Genomic DNA, 18,948 nt, shown 5'->3' with positions numbered 1-18,948 from the left:
TCTTGCCTGAGCTTGTTTAGTTCGATGGTGATGTTTAATCAAAGTCGCAGCGAGTAGCAGCTTGTCTGTCATCACCCTCCACTCTGCTGGATTTTCCGTCCGTTTGCGCTGTGCCGAGACTGTCCAGCTAGGCAAAGTAGGGTTGCTCGCTGGCAGGCTGGCTTCCCGACCGAGAGGAAGGTTTGTCGGCTAGCCAACAACTGGAGGTAACACCGAAGCTTCCCTCTCAAGTTGTGGTAGTGGCTCTCAAGCCTCCTGTCGCCGGGATAATGGCGAAGATTCAGGCACACAGCACCGCGAAGCAAATAAACCAAATTCAAGACAAGCCTTTCGTTATAACACAAAAGCAAGTGCAGCAGCAGCACTTCCAGAAGCTGAAGGTAAGAAGACAACGGACACGACAAGGGAAAAGTCCCTCAGAGTCAGAACCATTTTGTTCGTCGGATCATTGCATTGGATTTGAGGCTTTCCTCTTTCTCCCCTAACGTCGAGAGTAGTGAAAGGATCGGCTGGCTAACGTTAGTTAGCTCGCTGGCCTATTAAAAGTAATTCATTGCTAAACACCCGAACATTGACATTTAAGGTTAGACGTGGAAGCTGTATTCCATTAATGAATATCTGAGTGACAGTCGAGTGACACAGTTAGCGGTAGTTTCTTATTTACGATGTCAATAACAGCCACTGTGAGCAAACGTTAACTCAAACCTCGGTTGTGGGAAGTTCCTCCTTGTTCGTTTTTTCAGCCACCCTGAACAAAGTGGAGGACGTCAGCCGGGCTAGCCAAGAACGGCTATTTCAGTTGATTAGCAGCTTCATTACACATTTCTTTGTTATCGCAGTGTTTGAATATTATCATGCTGCTTTTTGCCAACACGACACCGTTGGCTAGGGACCAACTGTGACTAAACGTATTGTATAAATTTGTATGTGGGTAGGTGTTGTAAGTGTTCGTGGAGTTATTATCGTCAGTTGGCTGGCTGTTGGCTAACGTTAGCTAGAACAACCCTCTTCAGATGTGGACTGTTTGTGACAATGCTTTGTGTGAACACGTATTTTATCGTAACCTGACTTAGCTTGGATGTTGTAAATAAAGAGAGCTGAGGTCCAGTGAACAAAAGCAGCTTGGTGTTTCTTGTATTCGCCCATTTATTTATTTATTTAGCGGTTACTTGTACAGCTAACTAGTGCATTTGTTGATATAGCACTTCAGTTTACAATGAAGAAAGCAAACATTACTTATTTAGATAAGTTAGTGTACAAAAATGACCACATATAGTATTGAGGAAATTCTGCAATAAAATTATTTCGGTTTGTTAGTGGCACCACATGAAATTTGATCGTAGTACTTGCCAATATATACAATTATTAATACACACAATGTAGCATTGCTGTGTAGACAAGCCATCGTTAAACATGTTCAAGCTTTTTGAGAGCTGGGTTTAACGATACATCTCTGTAAGATCCTCCTTATCAACAGCACAACAGGATGTTTGCCTAAAAGCTTCTCCACAGGTCCAGGTGAGACTGAGCTTTGTGCTGCATTGATGATTTTATGTTTTTTTTCTCTCTTTGCTTAGGTTGAAGATGCCTTGTCATATCTGGACCAAGTCAAGATTCGTTTTGCAAATGATCCTGGCATATACAACAAGTTTCTCGACATCATGAAAGAGTTCAAGTCACAGAGGTATTCATGCAAGAAGTTACTTAGTTTTAGTAATATCTTTTTAATGGTGATTCTTAATGCAGACTGTCGAGATACTGAATGGCGGCGCTTGTGTGTGGACATTGATTACGTTGCAAAACAGAAATACCCAGGGATCAACCACACATTTTTAAAGCAGTTATCAATAAGGAAGAAATTGCAGATAGCATCTTACTCTCCTACTAATTATTCAGCTGTTTATATTCTCTTGAAATTTGATTGTGGGATGACAGAAATTGTTTGTGATTCAAGTGTGTTTCTTCTTCTTAAACTAAGCTACGTAGCAACACTCTTTTGTGATTAGGAGTTGTTTGTCTTCATGCCGCATATGAGAGAGGAAGTTAATCTTTATTTGCTTCTGTCATTCACACCACTAATATGCTGTGTCTACCTGTTCTCTTGAATAGCATCGACACACCGGGGGTGATAAACCGCGTGTCACAACTCTTCCATGGACACCCAGACCTAGTCTTGGGCTTCAATGCCTTCCTACCACCGGGGTATCGGATAGAGGTCCCCAAGAATGGGGTGGCTTTCCTCCAATCGCCGTTCTCCACACAGGTGAGACACTCTCCTCACAGCTGAAGTTGGTAAATTCTCAAAACTAATGCTTTATTTATCTTCAAACCACGGAAACTTTCATCATGTGCATCATAACAAACTCTGAAAGGTACAAGGAATTTTTCAGTTCTTATGAGGAAACAGGTTTCAGTTGGGTGCTCTACCTCAGAAAATAGCTCTAATTCTAGCAGATTTGTCACTTGATTTGTTTTTATAAAATTCACAGAAATAATCAGGACATGAGGTGATTATTTCTTTTTCTTTTTGAACCACTGGAGTGTCGCCCTTTCCTTTGTTTGGGGAAACATTTCAACTTTAAAATTCTTTTTTTAGATCCCAAACATACCATGCTGAATTGTTTACACACACTCAGTTACCAGTTTATAAGTTACACTTAGCTAAAACTAAAGACTATAAAGTTGATTCAACACTTATTTAAAACAGTTTCAACAAAATCTTTGTAAACATTGTAACCTAATGCAGGTAGGATGTATTGCAGGACTGTTGTATTAGACTGCATTAGTTTTAGCTAGGTGTACCTAATAAACTGGCAACTGAGTGTATGTAATGTGTATAGAAAATGCATTTCAGTGGGTGGGTATCTCTCTTAGACAAATTGATACATATTTAGATAGAGAATTTCTACAGTTTGATATAAAAAAGATGCAGAATAAGTTTGTGATGTTTTGGTGCACCGTGATTCTAAACTGATTTCGACGTGATTAGCTTCAGCCCAGATTCAGTTTCAATTCAGTTCACATTTGTTGTGATTTGATATAAGTGTTTTCAGTTTTGGCTGACAGAAAACAAGTGATACGTTTACAGAAGACAGTTTCAGGTTTGTCAGTTTCACATGCAATAAGTCTGGTGGACTTTGAGGTGCTTTTGAAGATGGAAAAAGTAGTCACAGAAAAGAACGTTCTTTGGTCACTGTTAGACATGCCAGACTAAAAACTGGGAAGTGGAGGGCTCGACTAAAGAAATTTATTGGACAACCTGAGGACCAGGGGAGGTGTGTGTCACACACGAATGCAGAGTGTTACTTGAGTGTTTTTGACAGCTGCGTTGATTTTAGAATTTGTCACTGAATATGGTCGGATGTATGTTTTTGAATTGGAGAAGCTGTAGCTCCTGTTTGACGTAATAGTGCAGTCATCTGAAATGTAATCATGGATGTAAATATTTCACTTAATACGAGGGTGATATTACTTAAGTAATATATAGATAATGTTTTCAAAAATTGCGAAAAAATGTCTTGAAGCTTCTGAATTGCAAATTTAAGGGAAACACTTTCTGTGTCCTGTTTACTATGTAGTGCACTATTTACTGTCGGCCATTTTATTTGAGTGTCTGAAACCTGAGTGTGAATATATAGTGCCCTAAAAATAGTGTCCATGACATGTACACTACCTTCTGCTAACAATTCCACAATGCAATGCGCCACATTTCATAGATGAGAAAACATACCATTCATAACGGTTTGTTTTGGTCACTGAGAGTTGTAGTGTTTCTTCATTTCCATCCTGTTCCACCTCCAAGAATATGACTGAGTGGTAGTGTAGGGTTTTAGGAGAGATGCGTAAATTACCGATGTGGGACTTCTGTCGATGATGACGCAACATCATGGTGAATTGCAAGTGTCAGAAATCACAATTTATTGCTCATTGTAGAGTCTGTTATGTAGGGGGCTGTGAACGAGGGAGTGGTTTTGGACACAGACCTGTAGGGTTCAAGTGAAATTTTTAGCATTAACATTTCTTACTGCCAAATTTTAACCACCATCTGGGCTGGCTTTTACTGGCAAATATTTTCCTCCAAATCTTAAGGGAGGTAAACAACAGTTTGCTTCAATAGTTGCACCTCTAATCATCCACTTCTTCCTGACATCTTTCACCTGTCCAGGTATCCCCAGGCCAGCAGGGGAAGAGCCTCACCACCTCTGCCATGACGGCAACCTCAGGTAGTGCCTCTGCCGCCCAAAGTGAAGCTGGACCTGCCCAGGCCACCGAAGTCAAGGCGGCCTCATCAGAGTCCCTATCTTCCTCAACCCCAGCAGGACCTCCAGAGCCTCCCAGCAGGCTTTCTCTTCCCCTGGCCAGCAGAGAGGGCCAGAATCAGGCAACCACCTCGTCTGTATCCCCACCTGCCTCAGAGACGAGCCCCGTAGAGTTTGACAGTGCCATCAGCTACGTAAACAAGATCAAAAACCGTTTCCTGGACCACCCAGAGATCTACAGAGCCTTTCTAGAGATTCTTCACACGTATCAGGTACTATAGAAATAAAATGTGGCGATTTAAGTTGCTTTTTAGTTTTATATTATATCTAAATGGCTTCATTGTATTTTAAATAAGAATACAACAACAAGTAACTACAGGTCATATTTGAAGTGTTACTGTCCAGTACGAAATCTCTGCAGCAGTCTGTTCCTTGGAGGACAGTGATGGTGTTTGTGTCTCTTGCACCAAGACTATTGACCATGTGTACCCAGGCCCACTTGGCTCTACTTTTTTTAAATTAAGTTTGGTTTCTCACAATTTTCCCCCTTCCACCCCTCAGAAGGAGCAGCTGGAGGTGAAGGAGAGTCGAGGCAGCCGAGGCAGCAGTGGGATGACAGAAGATGAGGTGTTTTCTAAAGTTGCTAGTCTTTTCAAGGGGCAAGAAGACCTGCTGGCTGAATTTGGACAATTCTTACCGGATGCCAAGAGATCATTGGTCAGTGAAGCAGCAGTAGACAGAGATAAATAATATTTAAATTTAAAAATACATTAAACATCCTAAAGGTTGTTACACAAACAATAAGTGGCCTGTCTCTGTTGTAATTCCTTCTTCTTGACAGTGTTTTTTGAACCACACATCACAACTGAAACGCTAATGACATTTTTTATTTCCATGTTCAGAAATCTCAATCTCGTATATTCTTAATAGTCAATGTATTGCAAAATAAGTGCTTTTTACTCAATATTCTTTGAATACAGTAATTTAAAGTGCAAGTCCAAAGTAAAGCTGAAAAGATTTAGTAGATTAGTCGATCATCAGAATATTAATTGTCTATTTATGTCTATTTATATTAAGTTTAAGTATTTTTTTGGTTTTTGCTTCTCAAATGTGAATATTTGCTATGTTTTTTTTAGTCTTCTATTAAAGTAAATTAAAGATTTTTGGCTTTTGGATTGTTGGTTACACAAAACAAGCCATGTCAATTTTGGCTTTGGTTGTGATGGGTACTTTTCACTATTTGTGACACTTCTGTGTGATTCCTCTCCTGTAGTTCACAGGGAGCTCACTGACTGGGGGGAAAGAGCAGCTGAAAAGGCCGGAGGAAGAGGACACGATAACCAAACAGAACAAGAAGAGGCCCCGGCCCATCCTACTGCAGCACATGTCCCCACTGCTCAAGGTAAAGTCTCAATTTAGAGTAACTGCCTCAGGCAATGCACCAATGCATGTATACATGTCCTTGATCTCTTAAAGGTTCAACTTCTCTTTGTATTGTTGCTAAAGCAACAATTCAAAAGCTCTTTAATGACTAACGTTTAGATGTAAAAAACATTAAGCATTGATTTATTTTTTATTTAGAAAAAGATGAAGTATTCCTGTACCAAAGATCAGTCCTTTGCTTCAGTCGGCAAACATGGAGTCTTAAGAGAATTCTCCTTCTTTGACAAGGTGAGGCATCATTTTCCAATTCAGTAATGATTTCCTTTCTTAGTTCATACTTTTTTGTTTCTTTATCCCTCATTTCTCTATTGCTGTCTTTATTATGTGTTTTTAATGACTTATGGATGATGTAATTGTTCTGAATTACCCTGTCAACCCACATCATTCAGGTTCGTCGCCTCTTTAAAAGCCAGGAAGTGTACGAGAACTTCCTGCGCTGCATCGCCTTGTTTAACCAGGAAGTAGTTTCTGGAGCGGAGCTGCTACAGCTGGTCACTCCTTTCCTGGGGTGAGTGGATGGAAAGATGATTGAACTGAACAAATGTGTGAAATGGCTGGATGAAATCAGAGAAATGGATGCACCAATGAATGGCTACAGTAGCTGCAGGGAGCTGACAGAAGGTGTAGACGGTAATGTCTCGTCTTGTGGAAGAGGCACTCTGGTATTACAGCAGACAACTGTTAAAAATGTTGACATTTATAAAAGGCTTTCAAGGCCATTGCAAAATGTTTAAAGGTATATGGAAACAGTACTGATATATGTCCCATATGTAATGGTCATATGATCTTATCAATTATGAACCTAACTTTGCTAAAAGAAATAAAACTAACATTTATTATTATTCTGATGGTTTTTGATCAGCTGTTCTCCTCCTGATTTATCTGTCATTCATGATTTCATCCATCTCTCCCTCCAGGAAGTTTCCCGAACTGTACACACAGTTCAAGTCATTTCTGGGGGACAAAGAGCTCTCTCATGCTGTGTCAGGGCTGTCGGATCGCTACATGGAGGGGGGAGGGGGCAGGGAAGTGGATTATGCCTCCTGCAAGCGCCTGGGGTCCAGCTACAGAGCACTGCCCAAGACCTACCAGCAGCCTAAATGCAGTGGGCGCACCGCCCTATGCAAGGAGGTACACCCATTTTCATTTTGTTATAGAGTTGTCACTAGATCAGTGCGTCACTTAAAGGTGCCCTGTGGAGTTTTCTTGCAAACAAATTTTCTGTTTACATCAAGACTCATTGTGTCTATCCTTGAAGTCTGTTGAATGGATTGTCTTCCTCATAAAACATTTGCAAAGCAGATTTTTCTTGTTTGAAGTTTGAAACATGCATTAACATCCATGTTTACATTCTGGCAGTGTCTCTAAAATGATAGAATAGTGTCAATAGGAAATATTGTCCTATGTCCTGTTCGTTATTTTACATTTGTGTCTGTATGTGTGTAGGTGTTGAACGACACCTGGGTGTCATTCCCCTCCTGGTCAGAGGACTCCACCTTTGTCAGCTCGAAGAAAACTCCTTATGAGGAACAGCTGCATCGCTGCGAGGATGAAAGATTTGAGGCACGTACATCCTGACAAGGACGCTTTTATAATCATCACAACATACTCAACTTTTTTATCTTTCTTTCCCTGCTCTTGTAAAAGAGGAGATGACAAGCTTTAACACAGAAGCAGTTGGCACTACACTGTAGTTTATGGCTGCCTACTAAAAGCTCTGTGTCTGTAACTCTCTACTTATAGCTGGATGTGGTTCTGGAGACAAACCTGGCCACCATCAGGGTGCTAGAGAGCGTCCAGAAGAAGCTCTCTCGTCTTTCGCCTGAGGACCAGGACCGATTCAGATTAGACGACTGCCTGGGTGGCACCTCTGAGGTCATCCAGCGCCGTGCTGTGTATCGTATCTATGGTGACAAAGCCCCTGAGATCATTGAGGGACTGAAGAGGAGTCCTGCTACCGCTGTGCCTGTGGTGCTGAAGAGGTCAGGACTGCCTTTTTATTTCACATTTCTTCACATGGAAGAACTTCAGTGGCTGAATTCTTGTGATTATAACCTTGATGTACATGCATTACTATTATGGTAAATTAGACATATTGATAGAATGCTCTAATTTTCTTGTATATCAACATTGTGAATATGGAAAGTAGATTGATGCGTGCAGTTAGACGGCTCATTTAATTTACATCAATAGCAGGGAGGTTTAGCCAAATGACAGTATGATGGAGATGATGATTTGCTGACAGTATGAGTAAGATCCTTGTATCAACAGGCAGCAATCTTTGGTACGTCCTGCCAACAAGGTGAACCATACGAGCAGCAGCTGTGTTGTGTGTTCAGTGTATTGTACGAAGGCACTTGGAAATGTGTGTTTTACACAAGGCAGGCTTCTACATAAAGAATTAATTTAGTCAAACTGCCACGTTCATGCGCAATTTCACTGACGGACATGTTAACGTAACATATTTATATACGTGGCTGTGTTTGTGAAGTATCTACACTGAAGGCGTGTCTTCCTCTACAGGTTGAAAGCCAAGGAGGAGGAGTGGAGAGAGGCCCAGCAGGGCTTCAATAAGATTTGGAGGGAGCAGTACGAGAAGGCTTACCTGAAGTCCCTCGACCACCAAGGAGTCAACTTCAAGCAGAATGACATGAAGGCCTTGCGATCGAAGAGTCTTCTCAACGAGATCGAGAGCGTCTATGATGAGGTAAGAACTTTCTTCCTGTCCTACATCCAAACACTACAATTTCATAATGTGAAAAGATAATTAGCTGTGGAGTGTCAAATTACATTTTTGTGTATGTTTTGGTCCAGTTTGTGTAGAGCCACACTGGAGCTTGGACACAATAAGACATAATAAAGTTAATTCTATTTTAAACAGTTTAATGACCAACTGAGCACCCTTATTTAATTTGGAACATGATCCTGTCACATTTTACACAAACACAGAGCCAACCAAGCAAAAGAAACATTTAAAAGAATTGACGTTTTGATGATTGGGTGAGTTGATAGTATTCATTTACACAAATTAGTTTCTCATTTTCTGGAGTTTGACAGTTCATTCTTGATGTTGGAAAGAATCTCACCTCCGGGGCCTTTATCACACGGTCTGCATTAACAGATTTAGTTCGTTCATTTGACATGTAATCTCATCAACGTTGACTTAAACGTTGATCTAAAGAGTTCATTCTTGACTTTGGAAACAGCAGCTGACAACAAAACAATCTCAACCTGAGACTCAATCACAAGAATCGATCAGAATAGAAATAGCACAGAAAGTTTGATTATCCACAGTTGATGGTTATACTCGATCTGCTGACGAGGATCGTGTGATATGGTCGAAAGCTCCAGAACAAGCAAGCAAGTAAATGGACCTTGAGTTGATGTTGTTTTGTCATTTCCTTGTATGTTGTTTTTCTTTTCATCCTTTGCAGTGGTGGAAGAAGTATTCCAATGTTTTACTTGAGTATAAATAGCAATACTGCAGTGTAAAAATACTCTGTTACAAGTATAAGTTCTGCATTCAAAATCTTACTTAAAAGTACAAAGTAATTAGCATCAAAATATACTTAAAGTACCAAAAGTACAAGTACTACAGATTGTCCCATTTCAGAATCATATACATTATATTACTGGATTATAATTAGTGATGCATTGTAGTGTACATCGCTTTAATGCTGCAGCTTGTAAAGGTAGGGGTAATTTGAATTACTTTATACACTGATGGTTAGCTTAACCTATAACGCTGTATCACAATTTATTAGTTGATTTATATTTTGTATTAATAATTTGAATCCACAAAGTAGGAAAGTTATCAAATAAATGAAGTGAAAAGTACAATATTTGCCTATGAATTGTGGAAGAGTAGACATATAAAGTAGCATAAAATGGAAATACTAAGTACAAGTACCGCAAAATTGTACATGAATAAATGCGCTGAGTGTCATTCCACCACTGGTCCTTTGTGTAGTGCTGCTGTGAGAGGAAAACCTGATCATATTTTCCCCTTAGATTTAATATAGGTAGATTGATTTCTCTAAGATCAATGAAACCTATTAACACCCATGATTGTACACAGTGCATCATTAATCTCTGTGTTTTTCTGTGTGCCTCAGCGTCAGGAGCAGAGCACGGAAGAGGGCGGCGTAGGCCAGCAGGGCCGTAACGGCTCTGGTTCGGCCTCAACTAGCGAGCCTCACATGGTGTTTACCTACGAGGACAAACAGATCCTGGAGGACGCGGCCTCGCTCATCATCTACCACGTGAAACGCCAGCCCACCATCCACAAAGACGATAAGGACCACATCAAGCGCATCATCCAGCACTTTGTCCCTGACCTGTATTTCACCCGCCGTGGCGAGCTCAGTGACACTGAAGATTGGACAGATGAGGAGGCTGAGCCCGAGGAGGGGGGAGACAGAGTAGAGAGAGGAGGACTAGGAGGTGGAGCGGCGGCGGCAGCAGCAGCAGCAGCAGCAGGAGCAGCAGCAGGAGCAGCAGCAGCAGCAGCAGCAGCAGCAGGAGGAGCAGGAGGAGGAGGAGCAGGAGGAGGAGCAGGAGGAGGAGGGAATGGTATTTCTAATAGTGCATTAGGAGCAGCAGCAGCAGCCACAGGTAGTCAGTCTCTACCCCAACCTGCCCCATCACAGTCCCAGGCCCAGTCCCAACCCCAGCAGCAGCTCAACGGGGAGTCCAGGCGGAGGCGCTGCAGCCCATCCCAACCTGCAGACACAGAGGCCTCCACCACCTCCAGTAGCATGAGCCAGCCCGGAGGGACTGCCACGTCAACCCCTGGGTCTACGCCTATGGAGATGGGTTCAAGTGCAACTGGAGAGAAGGTGGACCTGCGCGACCCTGAAGCAGAGCACCAGAAGGAGCTGGACGGCGTCTACAACCTTTTCTTCGTCAACAACAACTGGTATTTCTTCCTGCGGCTGCACCAGACCCTGTGCTCGCGGCTGCTGCGGGTTTACCGTCAGGCAGAGCGACAGCTGCTTGAGCACCGAGCTGAGCAGAGCAGGGAGAGGCTGCTGATGGCGGAGGGAAGGAGAGAGAAAGCATGTGACCTTGCCATGGAGCTCCGCCTCAAACAGCCCAGTAAGTTCAGCTACCGGTAACTGGTTGCTTCTGCAAATCCTTCTGCAAATGGGCCGATTTTAAAGTATTTAGTCTTAGTTGTCTCAAGTCACGTCTGACTCAACATGGACAGAGAAGCTCAGTGTAGGAGGCTGTTTTGTTTTAGATCCTTGAACTATGATCAAGAGCTGTAATATACTTATTACCTCATCAGGAAGATTAGTTAATTAGTTATTGTTAATGAGAACAGAATCAGAGAGTGCATTTAAATCAAACTGTCTCTTATTTCAGTTCACCTAAATGATGCCAGGTTTCAGTGTTATATTCATACTACATGATAAAGTGAAAAATATTCCACGTGTTGACTGATTCTTTAGTTTGCCTCACCAGCCTTTGAAACAGTGTGGTGTTGAAGAAAAGAGAAGAGAATTACTGTTGAGGTGGTTTTTATTGGGCTGAATCTGGTTATATGCTTAGTGTAGTATTGCATGGTACTTTCTCTTAATTGAGGTGTAGCGCATTATCTGTTTTGGTGTCCTGAGGAGATTTGCAAGGTTAGTATCGAGGCCTTTTTAAAAATTGATTTGCTGTAAAAAAGATCAATTCTTTGTCACTCACTGAGCTCCAGGTAAAGCAGCTGTCATAAACAGCCACTTGAGCTATTTTATAATACTTAACACAAAGCCTTCCAAGCAAGTGAACTGCAACTTGTGATTATTTCCATTATCGATATATATCTGCCGATTATCTTCTCAATTAATCATGTGGTCTATAAAACATCATAAAACAGTGAAAAATGCCTTCACAATATCGTTGAGCCCAAGGTGATGTCATTGAATGTTTCTCACATCCAGGAACCTGGAACCATCAAATATTTGGTATTTTATCTTGAAAAGTTTGAAAAAGCCTTCCCGTCACTGACACTCATCTGCTTATATCATGACGACATGCTGTTGTGACAGACGTGACATCGCTCTGCTTCCACAGGTGAGGTGGAATTGGAGGAGTACTACCCGGCCTTCCTGGATATGGTGCGCAGCCTGCTGGATGGAAACCTGGACTCCACACAGTATGAAGACACACTGAGAGAGATGTTCACCATCCACGCCTACATCGGCTTCACCATCGACAAGGTCATCCACAATATCATTCGGCAGGTAAGTTTACCGTCACACTGAGCGCTCGTATCAGATCAAAGTGCAACATTTGACTGTGTCATGTTCTTATCCTCACTTTCTTTCTTTCTTTGGCTTCAGCTGCAGCACCTAGTGAGCGACGAGGTGTGTCTGCAGGTGGTTGATCTTTACCTGGCTGAGAGGAAGAGGGGGGCGGCGGGGGGAAACCTGTCCTCGCAGTGTGTGAGAGCGGCCTGGGAGACCAGCTACCAGTGGAAATCTGAGAGGGTTATGGCTGAGGAGAACTGCTTCAAGGTGAGCACAAAGAAGTCCTGGTGAAGGCAGTGAAACTGTTTTCTGTCATCAACCTCTATTGTCCCTGCAGTGGAAATATGCTGCTTACACTTGTTCTATCACTTCACTTGTAATTTTAGAGGATAGTAAACAATTCTCACAGCACCTAATGTACCAAGAACAGCAAAGCACTTCTTTTTATAATGGTGTTTTTAGAGATAATGATCAGAGAGGGCTGTTATTTTATCTGAGGTGAAGTTATTTGCAGTTTTACCTTCTATGTTACGACTAGGCTTAATCTGGACATGGAAGTGTTGCTGCTTATATACAGCGGGATGAACACAGTCTCTTTAAATTCACTTACATATAATTGGACCAGCTGTTATAACTGGCAGCTCCTTTCTCTTATTTAGATCTCTGCAGCTGAATAAAACCAGTTCATATTCATACAACAGTGAGTCAATTTGAGTTGATTTACTTATGTTTGTTTGCATTCTTTGTCATCAGGTGATGTTTATCCAAAATAAGGGTCATGTGACGATGACCATTGAGCTGCTGGACACTGAGGAGGCCCAGGCTGATGATCCGTTAGACGTACAGGTAAACAGACACATGTACAAACACTTAAAAATAATAAGATATCGTTAAACATGTATTAACCTTAATGGATCTTTCTGAACAGTTATAAATGTCTTCACTGTCTTCTCCCTCAGTGCCTGTCGAGCTACATGGAGCAGTTTGTAGGAACAGAGTCCAGTCTGTGTTCTCAAGCTGAGGGCTACTTCTTCAAACCTGTGTTTCTGCCCAGGTAAAACATTATTTCTTTGAGCTGTGCATATGTACATCTTGCAGCCACCCATCTTGTACAAATAATACATCCAGATCAGGTTATGATCACTGTATTCATGCAACTCTAACTGCTTTACCTCACACCTTTTTTAGTACAGTATCAAAAGAGAGTCTGAATTTCTGCACAGTCTGCACTAAGTTTATTGAAAACTGTTCGCGTGACTAAAATGTTGCATTCAGTGAACTTAGTGCTGACAGTTTGCAGGAATTCATGATTTAATTTTACTACCAGCATGCAGTGGTGAAATGTAACTAAATACATTTACTCAAGTATTGTGCTTCAGTACAGTTTTGAGGTAGTTTACTTGTGTATTTACATTTACATTGTGTTATTACTAGTTTCGCTTAAGTGAAAGATCTGAATACTTCTTCCACCACTGCCAGCATGCACCTGTCTTCCCAGTGTGCACTAGACAGAACGTAACTTGATGATTACCACCAAAAAGACCATAGAGTGGAATCAGCATATTTCTGACAAAAACTGTCAACAGTCAACAAAAACTACACGCAATAGAGGGTAAAATATTGTGCTGATGTGTGACGTTACATTAGATTTGACAGCAACATTGTAAACACTATACTGAAAAAAATAAGTTATTGTCTTGTTTTAGTTGCCAACTTTTGCCTCATTTTGAGCCAGGAAAAATCTTGTTAAATTTCTAGAATTGGATTAAGTCTGGAAAAGGAAAGTCTGATTTTAGTGTGATCTTACTGTTTCAGATCCCCTGTCGTCTCAGATAACATATTTGATTTGTTCAAAATATGTCACACAAATATTGTAATCAGCATTTAAGAAAATGTGTCTGTGCTTGTAGGAACCTGCGGCGTTTCCGTCGCTGGCAGGTGCGGCAGGTGGAGGCGATGCGCTGCCGGAGAGAGTGGCACCGCCAGCTGGGCGTGGAGAACGCCGGGAGTCTGGACTGTCGATTTAAACTAAACACTCACAAGATGGTGTTTGTCATGAACTCTGAGGATTACATGTACCGCAGAGGAGCGCTGGTCAAGACCAGGAAGGTAGGCTGGAGTCGGCGTTTAGTTTCAGTCATCAGTCTCAGTCATCAGCTGTGGTGTGTTGTAAGAGTTTGTGACGAGGAGAATCTGGGTGACAGTGGGTGCCATTTTCCGCTTGTTAAGTCCTGACAGTTTTTCCTCTTCCTCCGCAGTCGCAGCACAGAGTGGCAGCGAGCCAGCACGAGCGCTTTGACAAGTGGCACCAGGGCTGGCTGGCCAATCACGTCGCGGCCTCGGCTGAGCGCTCGGTGCAGAACTGGCTAATGGGCGAGGAGGAAGAGGACATGATCCCCTGCAAGACGACCTGCCTGTCGACTGAGGTGAAGGGGCAAACGGTGAACAGATACCAAGTTCATTACAGCGGTAGCAAAGCCCCAGCCTCACCATAGAGGCCCACAGAGAGATGGACATTCAGCACGCACGCACGCACGCACACACACACACACACACACACACACACACACACACACACACACAGGTAAATGCATGGACGTACAGGACATTCATACACTAAACACAGACAAACAGCTGCAGTCCCACTTCTCCACCGTCCTCCACAACATGTTCATTCATTCACTTTCTCTCACTGATGAAGAAACTGGCAGAAACACAGTGCAGACTCTGGACTGTTCACACCAGCGAGTCAGTGAATGAGTGAGAGGAGCGATGACGTGGAGAAACAGGACCAACACAGACAGTGAAGTAATCAATGAGAGTGAACTTGCGAGTTGGACGACGACGGCACAAACGGGAGCTCATCATCATCATCATAATCATCAACAACAACGACAACAACAACAACAACAACATCATCATCATTCTAGCTTCTCTGGTGGCACTAAAAGTTGATAAGACTGATGGACAGAGACGGTTGATCAGGTGAGAAGTTATGAGATCATGAAATTTGTTTCAGAAATGTGAATGTCTGTTTCCTTTTTTCTTTTTTTTCTTTTTTAAGTCAAGTGTAGTTTTTAGCTTCTAAAGCCAGAGAGCCTTCTGTTTGTTGGTTGGTCGGTTGGTTGGTTTATGCGTGTTTATATGGAGAGATTATGGTAAACGTGTGTATGTATGTGTATCCTGCTCTCTTCATTTTGTCTGTTTGTATGCCCAGTACAGGCTCTACAACTCTAGTAATTCATATTACTGTATGTGCATATATACAATGGGGATCCTGTATTTTTATATATGCATCTACACTAGTTGATTGATACATCTTAAGATCACGTGGTTCTTTACAGTGTTTGCTGTCAGCCAACTCTTGATGTTTGCATTTTGTTTTTTTGTATTTTTTCCCTTTTTTGTGTTGTAGCTAAACAAGATATCACCAGGGCGACAAGGAGTCCTAAAAATTAATTGGTTTAATATGGATGAAGCAGTCAAATTATGTATCATATTCATGATACTAAATGTTTACTTTGTATTGTCTCTTTTTTTTGGCATACTGACATTGAAAATAAAGCAAAATATCAGTGTTAAAATAGAATGTATAACATTTATCCTGTATCAGTTATCACAAAATAAACAACCTAGTTGTGACCTTCTTAGATGTTGACTGGCAGGTTGTTGTTTTGTTGCCGTCGGAGAAGTTTAACGTACAGAAAACTCACTGGTAACTAAACAAGTGGCTGCATGTGAAACTACAGCCTTTAAAATGTTGAAACACGTCTCTAACTGCAACGGTTAGTCCATTCATTTATTAGTCGATCTGCAAATATTTTGATCATCTTTTAATAGTTTCATTTACTTTTCAAACAGAAATGTGAGGATTTGTTGGTTTTCTGTGTTTTATGTCACTGTAGACTAAACAGCTTTGGTTTGTTGATCGAACAAAGCCACCGAAGTCACCTTGAGCTCCGGGAAACAGACATTTTCCACAATTTTCAAACATTTTAATAGACAAAATGAATAGTAATCGATAATGAAAATTATCAAAGTCCACTAGGAGCAGTTCTGGAGCTTTTGATTATATCACATGTTCTTCATCAGCACATGGGGTGTTCCAGTTGTCACACAAGTGTAGATTGAAATTATTCTTGTCCATTTGGGTTACAAGTTACAAGAAGAGCGTGTGATATGATTGAAAGCTCCAGAACTGCCACTAATTGACCTTGTGGTGAGATTGTTTTAACTGCTGTCTCCAAGGTCTTCCAGCCTCAATTGACACACTTTCTTTTAAAAGGGAAAATGTTGTGATTTTATGTTGGATTAAGAGGGTTTGTTTGTTGGTGATTTGTCACAAAGTTAACTGTGTTCTCCTTTTGATTTCCTCTCTGCCAAGAAGCGGGATTTTCAGGCTTTTCAGGATGACTCACTGATCCTTACTGGCACGCTGAACATAACTGCGTCAGACTCGGTCAACCCACTGCGAGCGAAGAAAAACATGCATCAAATCCCTAATCGCTGCCTGTGTTTTTGGACGAGTCCCTCAAGCTTTTTTTGGGACACAGTCTTTCAGTCTTGTAAAGACCTAAATCTTGTCAGGGTCTGCAACGCCACTATTCACCACCGGTCTGCACGATGTGAAGCGGTCATAAAACCACAAAAGCAAATAACTAACAAAAATGAACTAATAAAAGCACAACGCAGAGGAGGAAATACCCCGGACCACAGCAAACAATCTGATATTTGATCTGGAGGAATGGGCTCTATGCACACGTTTATGTGCATGTACTTATACTCACAGAACTGCATCAAAGATACTCCCTCAGAAGAGCTTGTTGTCCACCACGAAGGTCAGAGACGTCCGCAAGACCTAAAACTAAAATCTGTGACGAGCTGAAAGATTAGAATCGGTCGGAGCAGCTAAAACTTCAATAGGAAAAGAGGGGAAAAAAAGAGTCTAGAGGCAGAGCGAGTTTTAAAAATAATCGTGGTTTATAAAACCCAGATATGACAGGATCACCAAAGTGTATACAGAAATACAAATACCATCAGGAAAACCATCATAGAACAGTGTTATACACTCGACATGTACAAACTACTCTGTAAAAGGGACTCGGGGGAGGATGGTTCAGACTGTAAGACATTTTCCTTTCTTCATGTCTCTTAAAATCACATTTAGCCACAATGTATTTATTCTATTATCTTTTTTTTGTATCTTATCAAAGTAGAACATCCATCTACCAAACTACAGGTACTATTACGTTCAGCTAGATTAGAGAAAGGGTACAACATCGAGGGAGGGAGGGGGAGGGATGCACACATATCAAGCACTTTAACATCATGGGGGTTTCAGCAAGCAGTGAAAACAAAATCATCTCTGATTTTCACCCATGAGAAAAATGGGATGTCAGGGCTTATCGCCATCACCATCTCATCAACACAAACTGTATAAAATAACCCTGTTCTTGCTTCTGTCGCTGGGTTACACATACTGAACATCTGTGAACAGACGCTGGTCACTAAAATGTTTGTTTTTCTCACAGAGAAGCATCTCAAAAATGCTTCCAGGGAGCAAATAAAGACCCTAGATCTGTTTGTGAGATATTCAAGAGAAGCTCAGGCAGATCTGGGATCAGTTTAACGGTATCTCGTTAGGGTGTGGATCCGGAGTCTGTTCCTGTGCCCTACAGTATGTCAAAGTGCTTCTGTCAGCAGGGCAGTTTTACGACAACAGATGAAACGTCCACAGTATTTTCATGCACGTTCACAAATGTACAAACAGTGTTACAGCTTCAGGACACAGTAATGTGGCCCACCTCACCGTGAGCCCTGGACACAAACCCCCGGAGATGACGGAGCCTTGAAATAAGAAGGAATCACCAACGAGATACAACCAATCACGTTCTCCAGTTCTATGGATTCTTTTTTTCTATTTTTATACAAACACATTGTCAACAGATTTACACATGAAAAGGAGTGCAGGATCGTGACCAATCAAAAACAAAATAAAAGCCTCCTCCTCATCACCTAAAAAATACTGCTTGTCTTGGAGCAAAAATGGCAACATATGAAATCAATCATTGTCACAGTAGCTACAATGATTGCTAATATACACATCATGTCAAATAAATTAAGGTCTATGTACAATGTAGAACAAAAGCAGCATGCAGGCAAGACAACAGAGCCTTTTTACAAAACTATCTGCTGTGGTGTTGTGAGAGAGTGTGTGTGTGTGTGTGTGTGTGTGTTTTATGCCTGTGTACAGTAATGGCATGTGTCCAGTGTATTTAAATGGATCGGGAAGCTACCCATCTTCTACATTTTAACAAGTACAACACATTTTTTTCTAGCTTTCCAGTTCACATTAAGCTCATTGCACACAGAAGCTTTTCTTTTAGCCACAACGGGAAAAACAGAAGTAGAAGAAAACAGGACTCTAACACATTTGTCTTGTAGCTCTCTGGGCTTTGTCTTATGACTGGCTGGTGGTGACACGGTGTAGCCACAGGGAGGAACAGCAGAGCAGAGTTGAGAGGGTCAAACAGGAAGAGAAAGTGAAACACATATCAGCATTCAAGTTAGCGTCCTTTCTCTGAAAGCCTGGGGGGCCTTTCAACAGCAGCGGCAGCAACACACTTTAAAGTTATGAGCAACAGATCTGAAAGTGTGAGCTGGAGGTTTGAAAATAAGCCAAGGAGGCAAAGAGTGGATGTCAGATGTACAGCATGTTTGTCCTGTTGTTACTAACGTCCCTTATCTAAGATTAGTAGACTACATTTGATCCAACAAATCAAAACACTTCATTTCAATCATTTTTTAAAAAGTGCTAAAATGAACGAACATTGAACAGAGACAAACACACAGCATATATCTGGTGACAGCAACATTGAATGTGGTGAAACCTGACTGATCCAGGAGCTGTGAAACACATCACAGGTTATAGATATTTACTGTTAAAGAGCCCTGAATGAGCTTTTGCAGTGTTGCCAGATTTGACTACAACCAAGTAGCTCAATCAA

At 41.6% G+C, this 18,948-nt stretch overlaps 1 protein-coding gene across 2 annotated transcripts; it reads left to right on the top strand.

The window, feature by feature from the left end:
* Positions 1-269: 269 nt before the first annotated feature.
* Positions 270-15,523, top strand: sin3b (SIN3 transcription regulator family member B). 2 transcript variants are annotated; one of them, XM_070908343.1, is made up of 21 exons: positions 270-380; positions 1,578-1,684; positions 2,110-2,263; positions 4,166-4,531; positions 4,821-4,976; positions 5,533-5,661; positions 5,841-5,930; positions 6,092-6,210; positions 6,620-6,833; positions 7,149-7,265; positions 7,446-7,684; positions 8,226-8,409; positions 9,818-10,156; positions 10,364-10,466; positions 10,527-10,799; positions 11,766-11,935; positions 12,035-12,208; positions 12,695-12,787; positions 12,901-12,995; positions 13,852-14,050; positions 14,200-15,523. In XM_070908343.1, exons 1-21 carry the CDS (start codon positions 270-272, stop codon positions 14,434-14,436), a joined length of 3,669 nt encoding a protein of 1,222 aa, XP_070764444.1. In that variant the 3' UTR covers positions 14,437-15,523. The 2 variants fall into 2 exon arrangements, with proteins under 2 accessions (XP_070764444.1, XP_070764443.1); XM_070908342.1 differs by having other exon boundaries at positions 9,818-10,799.
* Positions 15,524-18,948: the final 3,425 nt, after the last annotated feature.

The sequence above is a fragment of the Enoplosus armatus genome, chromosome 7 (assembly GCF_043641665.1).
Source record: "Enoplosus armatus isolate fEnoArm2 chromosome 7, fEnoArm2.hap1, whole genome shotgun sequence".
NCBI classification, from domain to species: domain Eukaryota; kingdom Metazoa; phylum Chordata; class Actinopteri; order Centrarchiformes; family Enoplosidae; genus Enoplosus; species Enoplosus armatus.
Note: the sequence above shows the minus strand (reverse complement) of the source record. Positions and strands in the feature narration are given on the sequence as shown.